This window comes from Phaenicophaeus curvirostris, chromosome 1, assembly GCF_032191515.1.
Source record: "Phaenicophaeus curvirostris isolate KB17595 chromosome 1, BPBGC_Pcur_1.0, whole genome shotgun sequence".
Taxonomy (NCBI): Eukaryota; Metazoa; Chordata; class Aves; order Cuculiformes; family Cuculidae; genus Phaenicophaeus; species Phaenicophaeus curvirostris.
The window spans coordinates 96,127,245-96,153,114 of NC_091392.1; the positions used below are offsets into that span (position 1 = coordinate 96,127,245).

General features: G+C 37.4%; 1 protein-coding gene across 2 annotated transcripts in view; it reads left to right on the plus strand.

Moving 5' to 3' along the window:
• The window catches only part of EPHA3 (EPH receptor A3), a 225,728-nt gene that overhangs the window by 193,198 nt on the left and 6,660 nt on the right, over window positions 1–25,870 (plus strand). For both annotated transcript variants that reach the window (XM_069869140.1, XM_069869130.1), the window contains exons 13-15: window positions 470–679; window positions 10,008–10,157; window positions 12,066–12,259. In XM_069869140.1, the coding sequence (XP_069725241.1) occupies window positions 470–679; window positions 10,008–10,157; window positions 12,066–12,259 (554 nt within the window). The remainder of the gene's footprint in view (window positions 1–469; window positions 680–10,007; window positions 10,158–12,065; window positions 12,260–25,870) is intronic.

Consider the following 25,870-nt stretch of genomic DNA (forward strand, 5'->3'; position numbering starts at 1 on the left):
GATTTATGTGCTGCGTTCATTCAGGTCCCATCTAGGAAATTAAAATTCTGATGACAGCAATAACATGAAAAATGAATTTTCATCTGAATTGAAAATTTGTCCCCTTTCCCCCAGCTGACTGGGGGATCATCCTCTAGAGATCAAAGCAGTTCATTGTGTGGCATTTAAATCTCAAAACCTGACTCACAAGGTCTTTGCTTGAGGAGTTACCAGGGTCTTTATCAAAAATTCTTTGCAAGGAGGATCATGAACAATCTCTGAAATGACATTTCAAATGTTTTCCAGAAACATGATGCCCAGTTCACAGTCATCCAGCTAGTAGGCATGCTTCGAGGGATTGTGTGGCATTTAAATCTCAAAACCTGACTCACAAGGTCTTTGCTTGAGGAGTTACCAGGGTCTTTATCAAAAATTCTTTGCAAGGAGGATCATGAACAATCTCTGAAATGACATTTCAAATGTTTTCCAGAAACATGATGCCCAGTTCACAGTCATCCAGCTAGTAGGCATGCTTCGAGGGATTGCATCTGGCATGAAATATTTGTCAGATATGGGTTATGTCCATCGAGATCTAGCTGCTCGTAATATCCTCATCAACAGTAACTTGGTATGCAAAGTCTCAGATTTTGGTCTCTCTCGTGTACTGGAAGATGACCCAGAAGCTGCTTACACCACAAGGGTGAGTTTCTATTTTTTTGTTTTTTGTTTCAAAATTCTTGCTGGTTGTGGCAAAGGTAGACTGATATCTGAGGGAGTCTCTGAGGCTTGTACTTTGAGTTGTGGTCTTGCATGCCCAGACATGTGCAATACACGATTAACTCATCACAGCTGTTTTTTAATTCATGTCTCAGAGAAGACAGAAAGCAAAAAATATAGTTTCTGTTGATAAATTCTTTTTCTAAAGAGTGAATACCACTGTTAAGGCCTAAGTTGGTTTGGCACACAGTTAGGTAAGCTTCATGTGTGCTTGGAGTAGGTTTTGTTACTCTCCTGATTTAGCTCCCACACATTAAAACTAAATCCTACCAGCAGTAATCTAACATTTTTTTCTTTTCACCTTCTCATATCTTCTAGCATGATGACACATATGTCTGACTGAAGCATACTGATACCACTGTTCTGAAAGAATGTATCAGTTTCACCTGCTGTTGTACCCCTGACTGACTAAAAACTTGAGTTAAGCAAAAAAAAAAACCAAAACACCTTGCTTAACAATGCAATAAACCTCCTGTGCTTTCTTCTTCATATATCATATATATGCAAACTAGTGCACAGCTTCTGGAGGTGTGATGATATCAAGGAGGAGGTTTACCTTGAACTGTTTTGTCTTGAAATAGAGCATTTTTATCAGATAGGGCACTGCCTGTAGTGTAGGCTGCTCCTTGTTCCTTTTCTGGATTTCATCCTGGCTGAAAAGCTACCTGGAAGATACATTCTTGGCTTAGAGCCTTAGGAAAGCCTCAGTGTTTCCTAAATAAAGCTGTGCTGCACCTCTTGTTCTCACTTGAATTATGCTTCTGTTTTATTGTGGAAAACATGAAGGCATACATTTAGCTTTGTTTATGTAGGTATTACACTGGGATGTCTGATTGTTCACTTTAATCCTATTGCAAGTGAGTTTTATTAACTGTTAGAGAAAATGGCATTCATTTTCAGTATCTTAGTCAAGTGTAATTTGTAGTGGTGCCTATTATTTTTCTCCTCTTCACTGTACAAACCAGATTAAAGTAAAATTTATCAGCAAAGTCTTAATATGGGTTTTCTAGGAGCAATCAATTACTGTGGTATTTTGCATACTACCTTCTTCATGATTGAAATAAAATAACGTGACGAATGAGTAAAGAAATCATTGCTGTTTTCTTGTTCATCATATATACATTATATATACATACATTTATAAACGCATATTTATCAATCATACCTTCATAACTTAGCAGACATAAAGACTCTACTTGACCTTTCAGTGCTTTCTTTGACCTCTGATAAGCTTTGGCATGTTGTTAGAAATATGCGATATATACCACTTTAGAATACTGTGCAGAGATCTCTCATGGTTAATATGAAGAGACGTTAGTAGAAGAAAGCCATTTTCATGCTCAGTATGGGTGCAGCATTTGTAAGTAAATATTAATATGATGCAAGAGTTCCTCAAGAGAAAATTGTATTTCAGGAAGAGGTTTGTTGCCTTGTCAGATATGCTTGCCTTCCACCTTCTTAAAAACTCCTGTGAAAGTAGTGGGTGTTAGTGTCTCTGAGGTAAACAGTTTTAGATACAGTATTTATCTAGTCTCATATATAACCTCCATCCCCCATGTTTTGCACTTGGAAGGTAAGGTAATTACTCTGTGTCCTACCACTACTGCCCATAGGCAGGTAATCAATCTCCTCTTCAAAGCAGCTGTTTACATGCATGGAGATTGCTGTCCTCTTCATGCATGTCCCTCCATTCTTTTATTTTCTAAGCAATTTTTCCAAACTTAGTCTTCTTACTGGTCTTCTTCAGATTCTTTTCAACTTAAATACAATTTTCCTTAAATGTAATGCCCAAACCAGGATACTAATTACTAGCACCAAGCATAGCATATTTATCTCATGTTCCTTACGTATACCCTTTCTTTACTATCTCCATGGGTGAGAAGTCTTTATGTCTTTTTCCGCCCCAACCCAGCTTTGCCACGTGATTGGCTCATGTTCTGCTAAGATACACACCTCTGCCAGGCTTCAAAGTTCAATTCTCTTATGCCAGAATTCATCTGGACATGCAAGCTAATCTCTGATTTAGTAATGGCATTTTGTATAGTCACCTAAAGAGGTAAAGAAACTTTGAGTCCTAGTTAACATATATTAAAAATTGTGTTGGGAGGAAGAAGTAGCTCCCCATCAAGTCCATAGCGTACAGCTTTATAAGGGAAGCATGCTTTCCTCATAATGAAGCAAAAACATCAGTGATCCATATCTGTGGGTGAGCTAGGGCAAACAAATTGCACAGAGTGTCCGTATTTCTGGTCAGTGTTACATATGTATTTCCAGTGGCCAAGTGCAATGTTGATTTTTTTTTTTCCTTCTTCTGCCACCTACTTTCTAAGCCTACCTCCTATTTACATTTAGATAGTGAAATCGGATGGAAAGAAACTACTTTGTAAAGTGTAATCATCTGTGTTCATTAAACTCTGTCTGGCATTTATGGTGTATATGCAAACTGCTACAGGAAGATGCTCTGGTAATTAAAACCTTCAAATACAACCTGGGACAAATCTAATTTTCTTCAAAAGTAGTTCCTGAATATACCTCTGCCACACCTTGACCCTGAGAGAAGGACATAGCTCTTTACTATTCATGTTTTTGGTCAAGTTTCCTTTGAAGTGAGCCTTGTATACATCTCCAAGTAGTGTGTCCCTGGAGTATGTTTCATCCCCAACTTAACTGCAAATCATAAATGTGAAGAAGACTTCCAGTCCACTGGAAGAAATTTGGGCAGTTCATGTTCCTGCTGCTTGGTCATATCACAAAACGCAGGACTGTTTCCTAGGCTGCTCCTAGTGCTTTTCACAGGACCTAATTATATGGCAAAACCAAGACAAAAATAATGCCACTTTTTGAAATAATAGTGCCATCCCAAACAGCTTTGTGCCTTTACCACTGAAGCATGACAACTACTCCACAGGATATTTGAAAGACAAAAAATAAATAAAAATCCAAGTTATAACCAAAATTCCAAACATCCAAACAGTAAAAAGTGCATATTATATTAATGTATAAAGACTTTTACCTCCCCTCCCCCTTTTCCCATTCCCAGTTCTCCATTCCATATCAGTGATACTAGGGAAATTTATAGAATTAGCTGCGAAGATGAATGTTCTATCTATTTAGCCTCCTCTTTTACTCCTATTTTCCGCCTGTAATTTCAAAGCCTGATAGCAATTCCATTACTTTAATTCATAATTGCAATTTGGGATTGGTGCCCCTGAGAAGCCCAGTCAGCCCTTCAGGCTTTCAGTACAAACCACTGACTGGGTGAAATTTTATGTTTTTCTATTCTCAGAAGCTGTGTCTGAAGCCTTGCGTAAAGGATATGAACATGTATCCTTTTATATATCAATAATATATGTATCCCTTTATATTGTCAATGCATAATCTGTGATACTCATGCTATTATACAAGAGCTCTGAACAATGCAAAGATCACAGATGGATATGTGAAATACAGGGAATCAGGAGTTATAAGAGAACTTTGCTACCTGACAGGGTCATTTTTTACCTCCTGAATTATTGTCACTGACTCAATACCACAAAAGGCCTTTGGCAGCCTGTGGTCTGCCTGCTTACAGAAGCAGAAGCCAGCATGTGAATAAGGCTGAGTGTTTGGATATTTTTTTACTAAGCCTTTGTGCTGGAGGGGATGTACTGTAATTATCTATGTTCTCTGTACCTTTTCACTTTTAATTGAAAGGGAAAGATTGTATTAAAACTGTATTGTCAATTTGATCTTTTTGATTCCTGTTATTTTTAGAAGTCATGACATAATATGAAGTGGAAATAGATTTAAGCCATCGCACACAGAGAGAGGCTGTAGTTACGTCTCTCAAAGACATAATATTTGGGTAGTTAGTACATGAACCTTGACTGCTTAAGCGTATAGTTTGATACATCACTGGTGGTCATGGCATTTCAATGTAAAACACTATTCAGTCATTATATTTGCATAGTTAACTTCTCATTAAACCTACAAAATATTGTCTTTTGATGCTAGCATTCTGTACCTGTGGGTTACAATGCCAGAGCAGGGTGGGCACGGCAAGGCGCTGCTCCATTCCGTGCCATAAAGAAGGGCGCAGAGGTCTTTTCTGTTACATATGTGTTATTGCAGCTGGTGCTTGACAGAAATTTGTCATGGTTTGTTCATTTCCTATATATGCAAAATTACAGTAATATAATCTGAATGGGTTGAAGGGTGTGGTAAAAAAAAAAAAAGAAAAAAATAGCCACAAATCCACAAATTATTTTGTCTGATCAGCATAAGGAGAAACGCAGTGCTCTGTTATCATTTACCACTCCAGAAGGAGATAATTTCAAGGTAAAATATTCATTGGCACGGGATGAACAAGTAGCATTAGGTAATTTTCAGGTGCTTAAAAGGGTAAGTTAGGCTCATCTTACTCATATGGAGCCAACTTGGTCTGTACCAGTAAGATATCTCCTGAACTACCTGAAGTCCTCATGTAATGAATAGGTTTCAGGCTTTTACCTGCAGGTTTTCCTTCAGAGTTCTTCTAATAATTCTGTTAGAATCAATTTTTCTTGATTCTTCTCTCCCCAGGCCTGTGGCTTATATGCCTGGAGCAGTTGCCCTGTAACATATTATAAATCAGAATATTGGAATGGATTATGAAGGCCTGAAAACTGCTGCCTTGTGCTGGAGTGCCAGATGCGCTAGAAATAAATTGAGGACTTCATTGACTTTAGATGAATTATGCTGAATGGCCAGATACTTAGGAATCACAGCTCCATCTAAAGCAGATAAAACCTTTGATTACTGCTGGCTCGCTAATTTCAGACCCCAAAACTGGTTCTCTGACCTAGACTGCCTGAGATTTTGAGCTGCAATAATGAACTCCTGCAATTTATAATACTAATGTTTTCTTTCTACTTAAAATTCAGGCAGCTTATTTGGCTGCATGATGAGCATAGCCTTACAGGGAGACTGTGACAAAAATATATAAAACCTGTATTTATTTTCAGAAAATAATCAGTACCAATAGCTAGTGATGCATACCCACGTAGATTTCTCTTTATAAGCCTGTATCAAAGAGATTTGGGGTAACCTTTGTCCTAGGCATGTCAATAATCATTTTTTCATTTAACAAGTTTTTCTTATGTGTTCAGTTCCAAAGGGTAGGGTTGAATGGTAGAAGCCCATTCGTATCAGCCAATAATATTAGAGTTTCAGGTATTCCAGTGGAGGGTAAGAAATGGGGATAGCAGATAGAGAAGATTAAACTGCACGAAATGAATATGCCACACATCATGGAAAAGAAACAGGTAGAATTTCTTAGCACATTCATCGTAGCAGTTTGGAGTGCAGATATTATTATACTCATTTTAAGTACCAGAAGGAAAAGAGAAACGGGGTAAACAATGAGAGATGTGTAAAGAAACAAGTAAGAGAGCTTAGTTTTCTCAGCTCTACTTCTGTGGTCTAGGACAAAGTGTTTAATTTAATTTGTGCAAAGGTAAATTACATAACATATCTTTGATCCTAGCAAACAATATTGCAAAGCATATCATGATTTCTTGCAAAGGAGAAAATGAAGAGGTGATTTTTGTTCAAATGAGATGTGCGTTTCTCAAAAATGGTGGGAAGAGTGAAAAGGGATTTTCTAATGTTGAATGATCATGTTATTTTAATTTCAGAATAGAATACTTGAATTGTAGCAAGCTTTATAATTTTCAAAGGTAATAGCAATAGAAAACCATGCATTTAGTTTGATACAACTCTTTGAATTTTCTGCATATATTGATATTTTTACATCTGCTAAGCTATGAATGTTGCATAATTCTTTGAGGAGAATTCCTTTTGTGTTAAAATGCTTATTTGTTAAAAAAAATATTTACCAGAACTCTTTTTTCCTTGTTGTTCATGCTCTTAAATTATTCAAAAAATAAGTCAACAAAGTCCCCTTTTAAATACAGGGGATTAAAGAGAAGGTTTACATTTTTATGACAGCTTGGGAAGCAGAACAGCAAAATTATAATTTTACACTCTATTGAGTGGCAGCTAATTTCTATTTTAGCTACATTTTAATACTCTTCTTAATTCAGTCTCGTTTACAGTAGTGCTATGTGTATCTATTGGCTTGCATAGAGTTACAGCCGAGACATAGCAAAGAAAATTTATTTATTTATAACAGAATCTAGAGATGATGAGCCTTAATTTTTCACTAAAACAAACAAAGCTGGAAAAACTTTGTTTTGATGAGTTTATAATCTTACTTACCTTGCAATAAAGCAGTCCCAAAATATTAATTAATATTGTTTTGTATAAACATGTTTCTCCAATTGTATAAATTACTTTTTCCATAAGATTATCGAGATAAAGATCTTCTATCAAATGTGGTACTTCCTACCCTTGCCCAAAGTGCTCGTGTTCTAGCCACGAGCACATTTTTCTGTGTGACATCTGGCATGTGTGACATCAGGTTCAGCAAGGACTCCATTTTTATATTTTACAATGAAGTCTACAAGGTGAGCCTGTAGCCAGTCACAGAAATTCAGACTTTTTAGAGAGTAGGATTCTGAGAACTCCAAAATTATACTTCTGTGTTTCACAGAACCAGCCATTATGGTGATGCAAGAAAAAAAAACCCAACTACTCCCTGCCTTGAGGGCTTTCTCATGTGGTACATTCTAGGTATATGTTCTGCCATCCCTCTATTCAAAACGTAGCTGAAGCAGTTGTGGGAGAACGAGACTCAGCCTGGCTACATTGCCATGAGCCCACTGATGACACCTAGCTCTGCATATCAGTTTCTTTCGAATCAGATGGTACAATCTCTTTCCCAGCAGTGCTAATGCCTCTGGGAGTTGGATTTGATCTGTAAAAGTCTCTTGTAGTTTATGGTAGCATGTAGGCAGTTTTGTCCTTGTAGTTTAGAAGGGCTCAGGGTGGTGAGCACCCTGTGGGCAGGTCTGGGCTGGGAGGGCTAGTGTCCCCCTGCTCTCTCCTCTGTGTTTAGGCTCCTTAGCCTTGCAGCTGTGCTGTTAAGTCCATTCAGTTTAGCAGGTAACTTCTGAGCCTATAGGACGAGCAGACGACATTTGATTTGGAAGCTCTTTCTGTCCATGGTGGTGGGTTTTTGTTTCTGTAAATTTAGGATCTGGCTTTCCCCTGGCATTGACTTTCTTTATTGGAAATTAAAGTTTTTCCTACTAGTATATGTAGAAAAAAGGCTGGAAAAGTGGGATGTATTTCTTTATCATCCCCAGATCTAAAAATGTAAGTAAATTTGTTGTTAAAACAGTAGGACACAGGAGACAAGGACACATGTTTCTTTGCTGTGCCGTGGACTTGCTGAGGGACCCTAAACGTTTGTAAAGGGCGTATAATATTGCTTTTCAATCGAGTATGAGAAAAATGCTCTCGATACTGTTATGTTATAGAGCAGCACTGGGAATTGTGAATAAACTTACAATTAATAGAAAAAACAATGTACTTATTGTGGCTAAAGAACATCTGCTTATAGATTTCCAAGTCTGAAAGAGAGAGACTTGAGGGTCTCCAGTCTGGCTTCTGTGTTGAAACAGTGGTTTCAAAAGCTGCTATTTATTTTCTCTGCACTATTTGTTGGTCTGCAAACAATGTGGAAATTCAGTGTTTACCTAGTTTTAAGGGTTGTGCCTGCTAAATAGGATGGGATCCATAAAAACTATATTCCAAAATAGATTCCCTCTCTGACCTTTGCCAGGCCTCCAAGTCATACGTAGTGACATTTTGAAGGTCTAAATAGTAGCCTGAGTCAGGCCTGACTGTGTTGCTTATATTTAAGCTAATTTGTGCAATATTAGCCATGAAATTGCAGATGCTTAGTCTCTGGTGTTTTTAGGCTCCATTTAGGTTTCTAATTAACACTAATGTGCACATTTCTATTGTTAACCAAGCTAGTTAATCTAAAGCTGGTGAGTGTATGGCTACCCGCAGTGCAAGTACATTTATGGAAGTGCAGGCAAAGCATTAATATCTTTACATTTTATTTCTTGCTGGTTATTCAGTGGAAATAAGATTACTCCCCACGCAGGTTATTGTGAGTGTAGGTGTATCACTGTTGTATAATGTTGGTTGCAGAGGTACCTCAAACAGCTAGTCTAGTGTGAAATTTCCAGAATATATCCCTGTACATGTTGTGCATTCCCAGAACTGGAAATAACGGTCACATTTTTCTGTATTCAAATATATTCCTTCCAGAATTACCTTAAATAACAAGTTTTACACCACTGTCTTCTAGGACTTTTCATGCGTGACTGACAACTTATAGTCTTAAAATACACTGTCAAAGCTGCCACCTTTGGAAATTCTTTCTTTCTTCTAATTCTCGTCTTGCAGTAACTCAGCCTGAGGCTACTAGTGTGCATTTTACTAATTTGACCTGTGGCACCAAATAGTGGCCATAATCAGAGCGAGATGTTCCCCTAACTGCAATATTAATTGTAATGGTAGCTTTAATTCTTTTCAAGTCTACATTATTTCATGATGGCTTGCTTCTCTTGTGACTGTAAAAAATGTTTAAGACTGCGTCCCCGGATGAACTTTTTGGACTCTCCCCTCTGCACAGATGACCCCATCAGAGTCTGTCTTTCTGTGACTCTCTCTGACAGCTGTATCTGGAATGGAAAATGGTGCATATGGTCGTACTCAGTGCCTCATGCAATTTGAGGCTTGATGTTAGTGAAACAGAGCAACATCCTGGCTCCTGATTTTCCTCAAATGTCCTAGAAAACATGAGGTAAAAGCACGGTGAGACCATGCAGGTTCCACACCAACAGGGAACTGAAATGGCTTACAATTAGTCAAATCAGCCATTTTGTGCTATGCAAAGGGATCTAAGATGCAAGCTAGGACCTGTTACTAGCTTTTTCATCCTTAATGTTTTATGGCTGTCTTACCAGTTCCTGAACGTTTTATAACTGAAAATCAAACATACTTATCTTACCATCTATTATTAACTGCACATATTTTGCTCTACATAGATATATATGTATATATATGTACATACATTATGTATACTATACTGTACTTCTGTAGCTTCATTAGATTTTGCTCTGCAATGAATTTTACCCTGTATAGTGTACAAGATGCTGATGTGACAAATGACTATAGCATTTTCCAGCTTGTCCTGTTTTTACAGCAATATAATGATAATTGAGAATCTCATACTCATATAAAATAATCAATCATACAAAATTTTGTAATTGTATTACATTCAAATGGACTGTTTTATTTTGGTTTTCTCCTAGGGGGGCAAGATTCCTATCCGATGGACATCACCAGAAGCCATTGCATATCGGAAGTTCACTTCAGCCAGTGATGCATGGAGCTATGGAATTGTTCTCTGGGAGGTGATGTCTTATGGAGAGAGACCATACTGGGAGATGTCCAACCAGGATGTGAGTATATTGTTATATGAGTTATGTTCTCAAATAAAGGACCAAGCTGTGAAAGGAAGTGAAGCATAATGAAACCAGGTGGCTCTGAGTTTTTGACGTTGACATTGAATAAGATGTAGAAATTAAAATCTCCAAATCTCCCTGGTCAGGTAAAAGTCCTAATGAACTTAAGAAAAAGACAGTATCTTTCTAGCAGGGTATTTTTGACCTTGGAAGGTGCTTACTAGAAAATTTTATCATGCTTCTGGTTTTCTGCAGGATAATTCAAACAATTCTACTGCAATGAGGTCATTGACTTCTACATTCCTTAGGTCGTTGTTAGAAAAACCTCCTAAATTTCTGTTGATCCCCTTCGGTTACATTTGTATAGTATTCTATAGAAGTTTCCTGTAGATGTCAAATGCACAGAATAAATGCTCTGTCTCGGAGCTTGAGAAAAAGAGAAACAAACCATTTCTGCTAAGAGTTTAATGAAACCAAAGTGCTTCTGGAAGTAATCAGCGTATAAAATAGGGGAGTAGAGTCATCTGATTAGAAGACTTTCAAATCAGGCTTCTTTGCAACATTAGTAAATTGTCCAAGTGTACAATTGAAATAATTAATGAACTTTTCCCAAATAATATTTTTATTACATCTATTTTGGGTTATTTTTTTCTCTTGTATTATTAAACCTAGATTTATTCCACAAGAGTCACTTATGAGTCTTATTGTCTGAAGTACAGTCACTGACACAAACAGATTTCCCAAGATTTTGGTGTATATAATTTCTAGTACTAAATTCAGAAAAGTCAGTAAGAGTTGTAATCAGATATTCTCTATATTAATTTATATTAAACATGGAAAAAAGAAAGGAAAACTTCCTTTTTAATGAGTAGCTTTGGAATGCACGTCTCTGCAGAAAATTATGTATTTCTTTTGATTAGTCATCAGCAGTTTTTCTGTTGTTTGTGGACATTAATTGTGTTATGTATGCTGATATACCATTCACATGCCTTTAATAATATCACAGTAAGATCAGAAACAGAAGGATTAGCTTATTTACATGCTTCTTCTGCTTCATGGCTACTTAAACCATGGACTGTTTTCCTATCTCTGTTCTTAGAATAGGTTTTCCTGCTTTTGAATTAACTAATCCAGGTAAAAAGGAAAAGTTAACAGAATATGGCTTTATCAATTTATACTTAGAATATGGTTTTTTTATTCATGGTGCAATGGATACTGCAGTACTTTTCAAGAGGCATTATACTCTAGTGAAAAGGTTGTATTAATATGCTTCATAAGTGTGTAAATTCTGGAGTTGGTTTGGTTTTTTTCAATCTAGACAGTTGATAAAAGAATTGGGCCTGCATTGCCTGGTAGGAAGTGTACAGTTATCCTTGTTGTAAATTTTAAAAATATTTTCTGGCCCTGTGAGACCAATTAAAACCAAATTTGTCCACAAGACCTTCTATCTACCAGTTCAGGATTGCCCATGAGAAGGTAGGTTGGTATTCTGCCAAGTGCAGCGTTCGCTGTTGGGGCAGAAGACCTGTGTTGCTAAGGATGATCAAACAAGATATATTCAAGACCTTGTGAAGTTTGACATAGTTAAGCAAGCACCTTGCTAACTGTAGCTTTTATTTATGGATTTAATTCAATCAAGTGTAAGTTTTGGGGATCCTTTCTAGACTCTCACCTTCCTCAAAGTCACATACTGTATCTTAAGTCCCCTACAGCCCTTTCTGTGTGCCTAATTTACTGCCTGGTTTACTTTGCAGATAAACCAAAGACGTTGCACGGCAAGACAATTAGTGAATAAACACATTTTGTTTAAACAGAGAATGTCCATGTTAATGTGGTTCACACAACTAATAAAACCAAGTCGATTTAAGTGCCTTTAAGTTTTCAAAAACTTTTCTCCTTGTGCAGGTGATTAAGGCTGTTGATGAAGGTTACCGCTTGCCACCTCCTATGGACTGCCCAGCTGCCTTGTATCAGCTGATGCTGGACTGTTGGCAGAAAGACAGAAACAACAGACCCAAGTTTGAGCAGATTGTCAGCATCCTGGATAAACTGATCCGTAATCCCAGCAGTCTGAAAATAATCACCAATGCAGCGGCAAGGTGACATATCAGATATTACATTCCACATAAATAAATGTCTTTGATTTCTTCATCTTCCATGATTGAAATTTGTTTGCCAGCAACTTCAGCTGTTAGCTATAGGTGTTTGCAATCTTGAAAGATAGAGAAAGCTTCCCGACTGTCCCTTTGGGAGAAGGATTTTATATTGTTATTATTTTTATTATTATTGTTATTAATGATTTGCTATTTTTTTATTCAAATTGTGAAAAGCTCGTGTGTGAGTATTATAAAACCCATTATAAGATTGAGTGGAGGTTTGAGAGAAAAAAACAGATGGCAAATGTGGCCATCATGTGATCTTCCTTTTCCTTCTGACCTTACATGGTGTTCTAAGAACTTAGTGTTTCATAGTTTACAGCTAGTCTTGTTCCTAAGTATCTTTCTGGGTTGGGTCCAAACATATATCCTACGCTCTTGCACTCTATTCTGACAAGTCACCTTAATTTAAATCATATGAATAATATTTTTGCTTTCAGTAGAACTCACAAACTTAAAAATGCATTTACGTTCCCTGTTAGATCAATACCTTAACTAGGAATTAATTTCCAACCTATGTAATATTCCTTGTTACATTAAAAACATCCATTTATAATCCTAGTTATTCAACACGCTCTGAAATATCAATATGATGAGATAAAGGTTATCTCATTGAGAGAGAGTAACTGAAGAGTGTGTTGACACCTAAGGACATAATGATGATGTGGTGAAATAATAGATTTGGTGAAGTTGGATATAAGTGAATTGGTTTATGTAACGCACAACATGTTATACTCTTACTGAAGTGATCTGAAAAGATGTAAAGTTACTTTTAGCGTGATTGCTAGTACAAAATCCTCCATCTGCAAAGCAGACAGAGTCAGGGAGAAATGCACTCTGCTACTTCAGACCCAGGTCTTGGAAGGTGTTTCAGTGGGCAAGAGCCTAGAGTGTGACATGAAGCAAGCTTCAAAATAGAACACAGTAAAACATTCCTCTCAGACCTTTACTTGTAATGTAGCACACTTCTCACCATGGTAATCGAATGAGAAGGCACAGAAGAGAAATGGAGCAAAGGCAACATGAACTGCATTGATACTGCAACCTGCTGTGCAGATGACATGGACCTTGCCTTCTTTTTTCCTGGCCCCTGTGGCATTGTGTTGCGTCCTGTGCTAGAGGCTGGCCATCCTAATTACCTACTATTGCCATTCGAGAGACATGAAAGAAAGCAGAGAGGGGAAAAAGAAGGAAGCCATACTAGTGGGCTTTGATTTTTTCACTATATAATGAGAGAAGACTGCTTGCACAGTAATTATGTTTCAGTAATTTAACTGGTGAGCATTTAACACATAGTAAACCAATATGCTTACCAAAGCAATAATTTCTGTTGCCTGCCAGATAACAGAAAACAAATAAACAAGCAAAAATGCCCTTAGATTTTTGCTAAAAAAAAATACCCAAACAGACAATTTTAACACTATCTTCTCAGACAAGCACATTCCTTCTAAATATCTTGCACCCCTATTTGGCAAATGATTGCTGCAAATAATTGTTTTGTAGGGAAGTACTACAACAATCTGCTGAATAGGTGGGCTTGGAATCATGACTATTGTGTCTTGATTTGGGGATTTGATTGCAGAAACCAGTGCTGCATGTTTTACATTCCAAACAGAAGCAAAATGTTCCCTGTTTACAGTCCTTCCAGCTAGGGAGTTGAACCACAGCAGAGCTGAAAACAATATTGATCCATAATTTCCAGTTTACCTGTTAATAGCCAAAAAATGCTGATATCCTCTAATGGAGACCAAATTCAGTCTGAGTACTGTTTGCACCTGCTGAGTTCTGCATGGGAGCACAGTATTGCTCTTGCCCATCTCTCCCTTGCTTTCTTTGCTCCTATTTCACTATATGCTTCACTGATGCAGGCAGCAGAGTCTGAACATCCATACCATGATGCCAAGTTCTCTTCTCATGGCACAGTGTGGGAAAGGAAGGAGGCTGCTAACATGATAAAGGACTTCTCATAGTTGCTTTAGTTGAGCTTTCAGTAAAATGCTCATCATGGCAGGTTGCTGCTTTACCTTTGATATGGAGCACATTTCTAAGGAGAGGAATGTCAAAGGTAATTGTTATTCCCTCCTTCCCAATTACCTTTCTGTTGCCACATCCTTGCACTCCTTGCATTCCCAAGCAGTGCAGTATCTCTCCCTCTCTGCAGCTCCTCATTCCCTGGTGACAGATCAGGGGCTGTGAGGTCCAAGTGGTGAGCACACTGGCATGAGTGAGCCCAACCTCTTCCCCTCTGGGAAGTTATTGCAGTTCAGGGAATGTGTGATCCATGATCTCTCCATCTCACTCTCCTCCTGCTGGTGTCTACAGACCAAACCAGGCTATACTTAATCTTGAACACAACCAAGAATTTTATTGGTATGACAACATGAAAGGTGCTGGGCAGTCCTATGCAAATCTGGAAATCCATGATGACCTGCATGTAACCATTGCCAAACTGACTAATCTTGAATGTTGGACCTGGTTGAAAAGCTGCACCAGCTCCATATCCATTTTGTGTCCTGCTGGCAGGTAATGTGTGCTCCTTCTGCAGTGGGAGCCAGTAGTGCTCCTGACTGGGGACTGAGTGCTGGATGTCCATCCAGCATCAACTTTGATTGAGTCTTGCTGTAGCCTTATATGCAGAAATACGCGACTAATATGAAACGGTGGTGAATCAGGGTAGTTCCTCAAGAAGAATATATGCAGTCGAATCCCTGCCAGTATCCTTATACTATCAGCAGTCACTGAGGGACAGGCTTCTGTGCCCCAAGAGCTCAGAACATTACATTGGCTCAAACAGCTTCTCTCAGTTGTCATTTGAGGCTGTTGTACTCCCGCGGCACTTCTCATACCTGTAATAAGCAATTAATCTAACTTATACAGATCCCAGCTCTCTTACCTATGTCTGTGGTGCTACTGGAAGAATGTTAAAGCTTTATGCCCACCATATGGTCATAAGTGTTCATAATGTGCTTGGTCAGGAAAAATGTTTAACCTGACGATGTCTGTTGCAGATGCAGAGCCTGTCTCACAGATTTTGCAGTTGATGTTTTTTCAAAACAGACACTGCACTTTTGTATAAGATTTAAAAGCACATTGCTGGAGGTGCATAAGATATCCCTGTCCTCTGGTACGTTACTGTTAACTGACTTCAACTGAAGGATATGCTTGGCTGTACATGTGATTCCAGGCCGTAGCCCAGGCACATTTTATACTAATACCTCATAGGAATACAGGAAAGAAGTCAAACCCTTCAATTCTATATTTCCTTTTCAGTTTTCTATCCCATCTGGCCACTCCACGGCATCTAATATTTTCTTGATACCCGAGGGGATATTTTTATCCTTATTGATCATATCTTTGCAGACCGTTCTACGTGCTTTTGAACCTTACATCAACAAAAGTTTTTTGTAACCTCATCACAGCAAATATTTCACTATACTTTTCTTGCACTTCACCTCTAATTCGTGGGAAAATTCCTTTCCCATTCCTTGAACGTAGAGAGTATGACTGATTTCTTTCTTACCTGTCAAAATTCCCTTTTTAATCCAAAGTGGCCAACTTGAGCTCCTGCTAACAAGACGAGAACTGGTTATGGACACTTGGGTATTTTGTGTCCTTTAGGCTGCCTGGAGTTATCTAACTCTGTAAATGGCTATAGGAACAGAACTCGGTACACAAAAAGTTGTATAAGTCATGCAGTTTTCAAAAGCACAACCTCATGATATTTTTATTTGATTTATGTCTTGCTGTTCTTTCCTGTTTTCCGAACACGATGTTCATTATTGTAATAGATTCCTTAGGTTGTTTGGATATAGTTAGGGTGGAAGTGAGTTCATAGTTCTTCCAGTTTTGATCAGGTTCATTATTTTTCTTCTTGAGCTTATTATTTTTTTTAGTCCACTGTGTATTACTTCACATTTGTGCACATTTCATGTAGATACAAACCAGATGGAAAGTTTTTTTAAACTTGAGTAGGAGAGACAGAGTCACTTCACCCACCTGCTAGCCAGTTGGTGAGGCTGTGGTCTGAAAGGGCTTACTAGTTGTTGCTTCATTTGTGTGGGGAAAAAAACATGTAAGCCATGTAAGCCAAAAGTCATGCAACTGGAAATACTTTGTATAGTCTACAAGTGAACTCATAACACTTCATTTTCTTTATCTGTTTCTTTTTTCCCCACTTATTTATATTTCTAACTTTTTTCTCTTATTTATATTTCTGATTCTGGTCTTTTTAGTCTATATGTGGTAGATCTCTAGAGTTACAATGTATAAAACCATTTCATGTATATGAATCTTACTCTTACACAGCCATTTGAAAAAATATATTTAAAAAATAATATGTAACTAGAAATATAGTTAGAGTACTTTTGTGTCCCCAAGTGAATTAAGCTGTTGGAGGATAATGTGACCTTAAGGTATAAGGGTTCTGATACAGGGCACTGGCAACCCAAGTATTATGGAAGCTTTCCTATAGTTACTGTATATGTTCACATCTGTGATGTGGGTGTGACTACAGTTTCTAATTGCAACACAGGATTTTCAGAAATTCTGAGTTTCTGCCAGGTCTGTGATTGATTTCAAAATTGGGAAGGAATCCACACAGTAAATAAACAGCTTCTTTATCTGCTTTTGTTTCTGTGTGAATTTTTAGTAAGGTGAAAGTCATTGTCAGGTATTTCTGCTGCTGTTTCCATATACCACAAGCATATATTTAGGAGAAGAGGAAAGAATTATATAGTAAACAAGGAGAGAAAATGATTCCAGAATTCAGGATATTTCTTTATTAAGTGGTCTGTAACACTTTTTTGTGTGTTTCTATCTGCATTAGTAGCTATATCTAGGTGCAAGAAGTGCAAGAATTTGTCTTATATATTGAATGCAGAAAATAAACAGGTGATAGTCTTTCTTGTGAAAAAGGTCATCATTTTATGAGTTGCTCAGAGTTAACAGCAGGCAATTTAGTTACTTCTAGTTTAGTTAGTTTTTTTGAGTCTTCACAGAAAATGTAAGTTAATTTCCATTGCAAATTGAGGGGAGGATCTCAGAGGAAGGAGATTTTAATGAAACATTGATTGTTTAGTATCTTTATTTTCAGTACACATCTAGCCCAGGCATCTAACATGGAAAGTCATTATCACATCTTACTGTTTATGGGAAGTTCTGTAAAATTATCTGGTGATTTTTGTCCACTTATGAATAAGATGGTGGCAGTATGGTTTGAAACGCATTTGTGAAATGGTTTACAATTTCAAAGTGCATCTATCAGATATTTTGCAGAAGTAGTTGGTCCCCTTTTTTTTCTTTTGAAAAATGTCAAAACATTGTCCATTTCAAAGACAGCTGCCTTGTTGGGACTTGTTAATTTATTGTTTTGTTTGCTAAATTTTTTGAATATTTAAATTACTTTCCTCACAGGAGGATTAATTAGCAAGTTTGTCCCAAATCTTTGAAGATGGAGGTGTTACTTCCAGCCTAAACAGTAGTTGTTAATAGCATTCAGCATCTGTCTCTTCTGGCATGGAGCTACCTCTAGTATGAAATACATGGAAAAGAGTGAGCTTGTTCAGCAAAGGTAATAAATGGCATTAAAGTAATTTGATTTTGTAAACAGAGACAGGACTGGCTCTTTTGCAATTTGTGGACTCCTCTCTCTGCTCTCCAAGCACTGCTTTTAGCATCAGCCAGCCAAACTGCTTTCCAGTGACTCCTTGGGTTTAAGAGACTTTCAAAGGATTAAAAAATTTGATTGTGTATTCTTATATATAGATCCTTCTGAAGCAAAATTTTATTTTGTAATTTCAAATATTCGTTTTAGTTCACTGGTCTGCTCTAGCTAACACAGTAAATGTTACATGTTACAAAATGCAGAATTTCTGAATAGACATACAAAGTAAAAGCTGATTCAAAATCTGGAAAACAAACCAGATTTTTAAAGAAATAATGCTGCTTACCAAAATAGGAATACATTTAAAATTATATACATGCTAATTTAAAAATTAAGACCATTGTACATGTTAACTATGCACCTTTTCTGTGCATAGACTTTAAATCAACTTTAAACCCAAATTTCTTTTTGCCAGAATGAGGTGCCTTATCAAGTAATGATTTCCAATAATTAATATGCAACTAGAAATTATTCTTTGTGTTTATGAATGATAATTAAGGTACATGGATAAAAGCTCTTAAGATTTATTGAAGGCTCTGTAGATGAAGTTTACAAAATAAGTATTTGCCTCCTTAGAACTCCACTTATTGGCCTGAGACTGTATGTCACATACTATTACAAAAATTTCACATCTTTCACTAATTTCCAAGTTTCAGTTCTGTGATGAGGAAGCAGCATGCCTGACTATGGGAATTAAAAACAAAAAAATTCATCTGTGAACAGTTACGCAATAACTTTTTTTATCTCAAAATATGTCTTTTACATCTTTTTTTTGGTAATCCATGACACTATGAAACTATATTGGAAAAAAAATGACAAAAATTAGTTTTTTCTCGATTATACTACAATGTTGAAGTTCTCCAATTAAATAAGAGTTCTGCTAGTATTGTTATATTAAGGCTAGAAAAACAAGAAAGCCACTTATTTTCGGAAAAAGCATAGTTGAAATTCTTTTACTGTATTCCAGGAAATGTAAGGGGTCAGTCTCAGTTACTCTTCCTGATGAAAATAGGAAAGTGTTTGAAAATGTATGTGTATGAATAATTCCTTATTCATTCTTTCAAGTGTTAGCAAGCTGTTTACAACCCTATCCTGATTCTCTTGAATGTAACATGCTGTTGGAATTATTCTCCGGAGTAATTTCATCAAGAAGTTTTTGGTCTATCTGTCATTTGCAAATAGTTGATTGCAAGTGTTCAATGCTAACCATGTACTTTGTTGGCTGTCACTGCAGCACTCTCAGTGTGTCAAGCATGATGTTTGCTCTCAAGCATCCAGAGGTGTCATTTGCAATTTAAAATTTAAAGTTTGCTGCTCACAAAGTTTATTTCTGTTTAAAATCTGATGATTCAGTGAAAACTCTCTATTATGCTAGCTTGGTATGATATTTGGGAAAATTAAACTCAGTAGGTGCAACAAACAGGTCAAATAAAAAAATCAAGCCGCTCTGTTTTGCAACATAATTCAAGCCTTGTTTTTACAGTAATATTTGCAAAAAAAATGATTGTTTGTGTTGGCTGAACATTTTGTTGAAAAGTTCCCTTTTCTTGCCATTCAGGTCAGAAGGTTTCAGGTACTTGACATATATTGCTGACCTGCTGTAATGTTGCTTCTTTGTTTCTCCTTGGTAGAAACTTTCAGGCTGTAGGACTGAAGGAAAGAGCTTTCAGTTTTATTTAAAATGTTCCAGAGAGGGCTTATGCTTTGTGGGTCTCCAGGCATTAACAACAAGATCCAGGTTTGGACAGAAACTTGTGTGATGCAAGCCTACGTGTGAATTTTTAGCCCTGTGTGAAACCCAGCACAATGTAATCCGTGTCCTAAAATGGACTGCTCACTCTAAAAGAATTCAAGTAATGTAAGCTCACAACACTAGCCCTCTTTCTGAAGTCTGTTAAACATGAAATACTGAATTTATGGAGGGAGAAAAACCTAACAACAAATCACACAGAACAATGGAATATTACAGTAAATTGTACTCCTTGGTGACTAATCATGGTTTGGATTGCGTGGAGAATCCAGGATTTACACTGAGGAGGTTTTTAGGACCTTTAATTAGTTACCATGCTAGAGATGGAAAAAGCCCTTTTTTTTCACCTGACTTTTTCCAGTGCTTGTTAATACCACACCTGAGGAAGACACAAATCAACCATAGTTCCTTCAAATTTAAAAGTTGCTGAGGAACGGTTGGACTCGATGATCCGGTGGGTCTCTTCCAACCTGGTTATTCTGTGATTCTGTGATTCTGTGAAAACATATATTTATATTTTTGCACCTTAATTTGACTCTGTTGGTGAAACTCAGATGAGAATTCACAGCAGACTGTGTTGGGTACAGTTCAACTTAAATAGTAATTGAGACAGACCAGAGAGTGGCTTGATCATGAGTGTTTACTGTGATTCCAAGGGATTTTGTTCTGCTATTCTCAGCTTGGATGTACCAGATTTACAACATGAAGCTCTTGTTAGCGTTACGACAATTCTGCTTTGGAAATGCTGGAAAAAGAAACTGCACAGAGCCATTCCCTGATGCTGCAAATGCTGTAGTGAAAGTCTGCATAAATACAGAGCACAGCCAAATGTGAGATGTAAGGGCAAGTTATACACAGCAAATGGTAGATGCTAAGAGCCAGAAAAGCATGTTGAAAGCTCTCTGAGGAATATTTTTCTCCCTCTTTTAAAGAGCCTATAGACTGTCCTAACAGTAATGACTGGTTATTGTTAAGGGTTTGTCCCTGGGACAGCTATGAATCCCAGGAAAAGGCCATGTGGTTTTGTTTGTGGAGCTTGAAAGCACAGGTTATGCTTCATTATGAGAAAAAGAAAACTATTTTAGCAAAGTGCTGGCATTTTTTGCCTTCGGTGGGCTTCGTTGGGCAAAAAAGTAAATTGAGGAGCATTGGTGTGTCCAGGCATATGATTTATTACCCTACCAGGATGCTGAAAAGATATGGGCCTCTTGTAAAGCATGTTGTGAGGGACAGCTAAAGGAGTAGGGAAGGCTGGAGGACTGAACTGTTGGGCAGTTAAATTTTTTTTTTTACTCATTATCCTAGAGGTAGTTGTTGTAAGTTTTTTGCCAAAATACAACATAGAGCTAGTAGATAAGAAGCCCAGGGTGACATTTTTGTGAGACGTATCATTTTGCAACAGACCAGCAGCCTCACCTGCATTCTTTTCCCCTGTTGATTATATGTATGACCCCTTTTTGTTTCTCCACCTCTCTTTTGATTTCAAACCTGCTTATTCTGAGTGTGTGCAAGCTTCTTGGGAAAAGCATATGTGCCACCCTAAGAGATGAATTGTATTTTAGGGACTAATTTCCAAATTTTGCTGAGGGTACTTTAAAAATAGGCATGAAGAGGCTGAACTCCAAAGATCCTTATCTTTAAGGTCCAGGGATAATCAAGTAAACACAATGACTCTAATTCTCCACAGTATGTCATTTATTTATGAGTCTCCTATTGAGACACCTGTATGTTTATGATTCTGCTTACTGTAGGAGATAAAACTGAAATTTGCTTCCTATGCCGGCTGTTGGGTTTTGTGGTTTTTTTTGTTTCCTAGAAATAGGAGAGATCCTTCTTGTTAGACCTGAATTCTGTGCTTCAGCTTGCCATAATCGTAAAGTACATAGGATTTTTGTTCAAATCAGGCCTGGCTCCCACCTAGGGAGTAATTTCACTTTACATAATCAGCTTATAATTACCTAAAATTTGCCACAGGAAATTACTTTATGTTTTTTAAATGCTTTCCCTTTTAAAAGAAACTGACTGCGGAAGGGTAAGTTCAGATTTAAAAACTGGAGGTTGATTGTGTTGTTTGAAGGAAAGAAAGGCTACTAAAATACAAAGTCTGAGATCGTGTGTGTGTAGCTCATCTGTGTATTTGCAGAATACCACCCTTCATGCAGAAGTGGTGACAGGACATTTTCCTTTTATTTGTCTCATTTCCTGAATTTTGAAAGTTAATGTATCCCTTTCTCACCAGGCAGCAACTGACCAGAGATGAGATTTTCATGCTATATTGGGAAGACTTGTAATGCTGTTTTCTATGGTCTTTGTCCTTACAAAGTGCAGCAAAAGTTTCCCTGTGTTGTGACAAAAAGCTGTGTTAATGATAACAAACTATAGTTCTCCTCACTACTGCAGACGACTCAAAGGTTAATTCCAACTGTTAATATAATGGGCACATCCAGAGAAAGCTTTCAGCGACAGAACATTTTGTAACTGGCATCTTGCTGTTAAATTTGTCTCTCTAACCCAAGTCTTGCTGATTTTTTTTCAGGGCACCACATGCCAGTAAATACAACTCTGTAGATAGACACACAGTCAGGATGAACAGGATAGAAAGTCTATCCAGAACTGTTGAAAGATGACACGATGGGGTATCTCATAGTTGATCAAAGCAACAAAATAAAGAAAGTTAAAAAAAAAAAAAAGGAAGAGGAGAAAGGAAAAGAAAAGACAAAGGGAAATGTTCTATTTCACTTCCCTTGAGCAAACATGTAATTTCCATGATTTCTTTTTAATGACTCTCTTCTGAAGCTAGTAGGTACTGATTTATGAAAAGCTGTAAAAGATCAGGTGGAACCCTGCAGGACGTCGTTTACAGCTGCATGGATTGCAACCCATCTAATTTGTCTAGTAAAGTGTGAGCTCATGGCGCACATCACCCAGACCATAAATTTCATGTTCAGACCTTCTGTCTAGGGGCTGGGTCAGGGGGGAAAAAAACTGCCGATGTGTGCAGATGCTCTGAAAGCAGCTTTCCCTTGGTGCATGTGAAGAGACATCACAGACTCTTCGCAGTGAGACAAATTCCTGTTCATTGATAAACTGTCCAGATGTCCTCTCTGAGGAGGAAAGTAACTAATTTTTTGTTTGGAATCCTACAAGGAGAAAAATGATACTTTACAGTGCTGGTTATTCTGAGGTCACGTGCATTAAAATTAGGTCATATTTTTTGTCCCGATGATACTTTGATCCAAGTAATAAACATAAAAGCTCTTTTGGGCCACTCTAATTCCTAATCCTAGAGACCTGTTCTATTTCAACTTGTTTATACTTTTTTTCATTAGTGATTTTTGAGTCAGGCTGTGTTTTATTAGATTTAAGTTGAAAAGACGCTAGGCTGAAAAAAAAAAATTTCCATGCTTTATCACGAAGAACACTTCATAAATACACATAATAAATGTCTCGGGATTCCAGACACTATACCCTGACAACTATAAATAAAAAGCATTGGCTCTTCATGGGACAAACAGTAGTCAGGGAGATGCAGGCTGTACAGCTACTGAATAAAAATATTTGGGGCCTGATCTTCTAATGTGAGCCTTTAACTGGAAGGTATTTAAAGCTGTGTATTCCATAGGAGCGTATGCATCTTCTGTCATTGTTGTCAGTAAAGGTAGTGCTGTGCTTTCCCTTCTTGAGTGTTTTAGGGGCAGAGCAGGCTTCTGATGTCTTCTCTCACTTTACTTTCTGGCTATCACTGTTCCCAGGATGTGAGATCCAGCGTTAGTGCCTGTGATCACAGTCGTTTGCAGCAGCTCCTTGTCCTGGCTGGACTGCAGAGGGAAGGTAGTCAGGCAAAAGATACCTCGTCAGGGACATTACTGTGAAAATCTATAGTGAACCTACTGGGGTGTTTTGTCTCTTTCTGATTTTTAAGTTAAGATTTTCAAGCATCTAATGAGCTCATTAATTGTGACTTGTGATCCCTGAAGGGAAGAAGGTATAAAAATAATTTTCTGATCCTGAAAGAAAGCATGTGATTGATAGCAACTGGCAAAACGTCAGAAGTAAAAGGTGCTGTGTAATACCGAGCCAATACTAAGAGTTATTGAATTGTAAAGGTCTATTGTTCTTTTCCTTAAAGGTAAAATTCTTGGTGTAACTGATATGATATCTCCAGATTCCAGTGTAAGTCAAATGTACTGCAGGAGTATATTGTTGTGGAGCTACTGATCTTGATGAAACTTAATAAAGACTTGTGTTGTGATTGAGGTATTTTGTTTGGGTTTTCTAGGCTACTTATGAGCTTAAATTCACTGGTATTTAAACACTTCTTTCACTTTGGGGCCTTTACTAGCTTTTACTAACTGTCCTTTTATGTTTTTTGCAATGCTCAAAGATGGCTTGGGTTTGGGGTAAAGAGGGTGTTTTACAATCCAGATCAGTTCTTCAATACCAGTAACTGTCACCTACCTGTTACACTATGTAATCTCTGCCTTTGAATTGCGGTATTAATCTAACCACCTCTCATTTTCACTTCTTTCCAGTGACAAAAGTAATCTCAGATGGATTTAGCTGTAGTAGTCAGACTCCTGTGCCGGTGACATTTTGCTAGAGCCACAGGGAAAAAGAATTCTGAGGCAAAAAATAGAGTATAAAGTTGCAGGGCTAACTGCTTTGGATATCTTCTTGTTTGGTCTCCTGTGCTTATGAGTTGCACCATCATGGTAAAACAGCTTAAGCACATGCTTAGCTTTTAAGCCTGAGATAGGTACTTTACTTAACGTAGAACACATATTTTCTGAAAGAGGGGTAAAAAGCTGTCCAGTATGGGCATGTGTTTGTCAGTGGAGGGGAAAATGCAGAAATAGAGTTGATGTCTCTAATAGCATCTGACTAGTTGAGGAAGTAATTATTGTGCTAATTAGCACTGAGAGAGAAAGTTAATTAGAATTAGAAAGATATCTTGTCAGTAGAAAGAAATTATTGATCATACTGGGGCTTCTCACATCACTTAAGAAAGATAGCAAGTCAGTGAGGAGGGACAGCTAAGAACAAGTTCAACCCTCTGAGTGTTGAGTGGCTCCTCCAGGCTGTTTGCCTGGAAGACCTGTTTCAGAGAGGACGTCGCTCCTGCCTGGAAATGGATGTGTCTCTCCATGGACTGCAGCAATAGTTCAGAAAACAAACTATGTCTCTCTGTGGTGTTTTTAGATGTCCAAAATGAGTTGTGGTAGAGCCTGACTCTAGTAACTTTATGGAGAAGGGCTGGCATTCATGTTTAGCCTCAATGCCCATGAATAAATTGCCACAGTATGCTCACAAAACTATGAATACAAAAATCCTCTTAACAGACAGAACTAAATTTCTGGATCGATATAGGTACAGCTGCTTCTGCCGTGTGCAATATGCAAAGTGCAGGGTCAGCTGCAATTCCTTCTTGATAAAAAATTATATATTTAATCATTATTTTGAGAAGGATATTTTTTCTTAACAGCTTCTAGGTAGACTTACGCAGATGGAAAAAGCTTTAAACAGGAAAAGTAGTATGAACATATGTTTTGTTTGATTTGTTTAATTGGTTCAGTTTGTTTCTTAATGGTTTCTTCACTTTCTTCTTTATGAGCACCAAAGGCAGGAGATGGTTCAGTTTTCATTTCTAAATTAGTTGTATGAAATCTTCATGGAAGTTTCAGTTTTAGAGCACATATCAATTTTAAACAGGACATGGCAATCATTTAAAATTTAGCTAAGTGCAGCTAATAACAAATTTCTTCATTTCTGCTTCTGTGCACTGCAAGTCTCATGCAGTACCATTTGTCTCACAAATTCACTTAACATATATTCTTTAGACTTGATAATTTATATTTCAAAAAAGCTACTAATGTCTTATTATTTGTGATTCTAACTTAGTAGCAGCATGTAGGAGTTGTCGTTGGGCTGCAATACTTTGAACATATGATATGTGTAAATTCTAGCAACACATTGAATTTCGGTTTGGGAGTATGCGTTGTGTTTTGTTTAGGACTAGGTGAATCACATAAATATAATCTAAATTAGGCTTGTCTTTGATAATGCTTCACATATTAAATTGTAATGCAACAATATACTTCATGAATTGGGGATGCTTCAGTGATTTAAATGTGGGCGTGAGAAG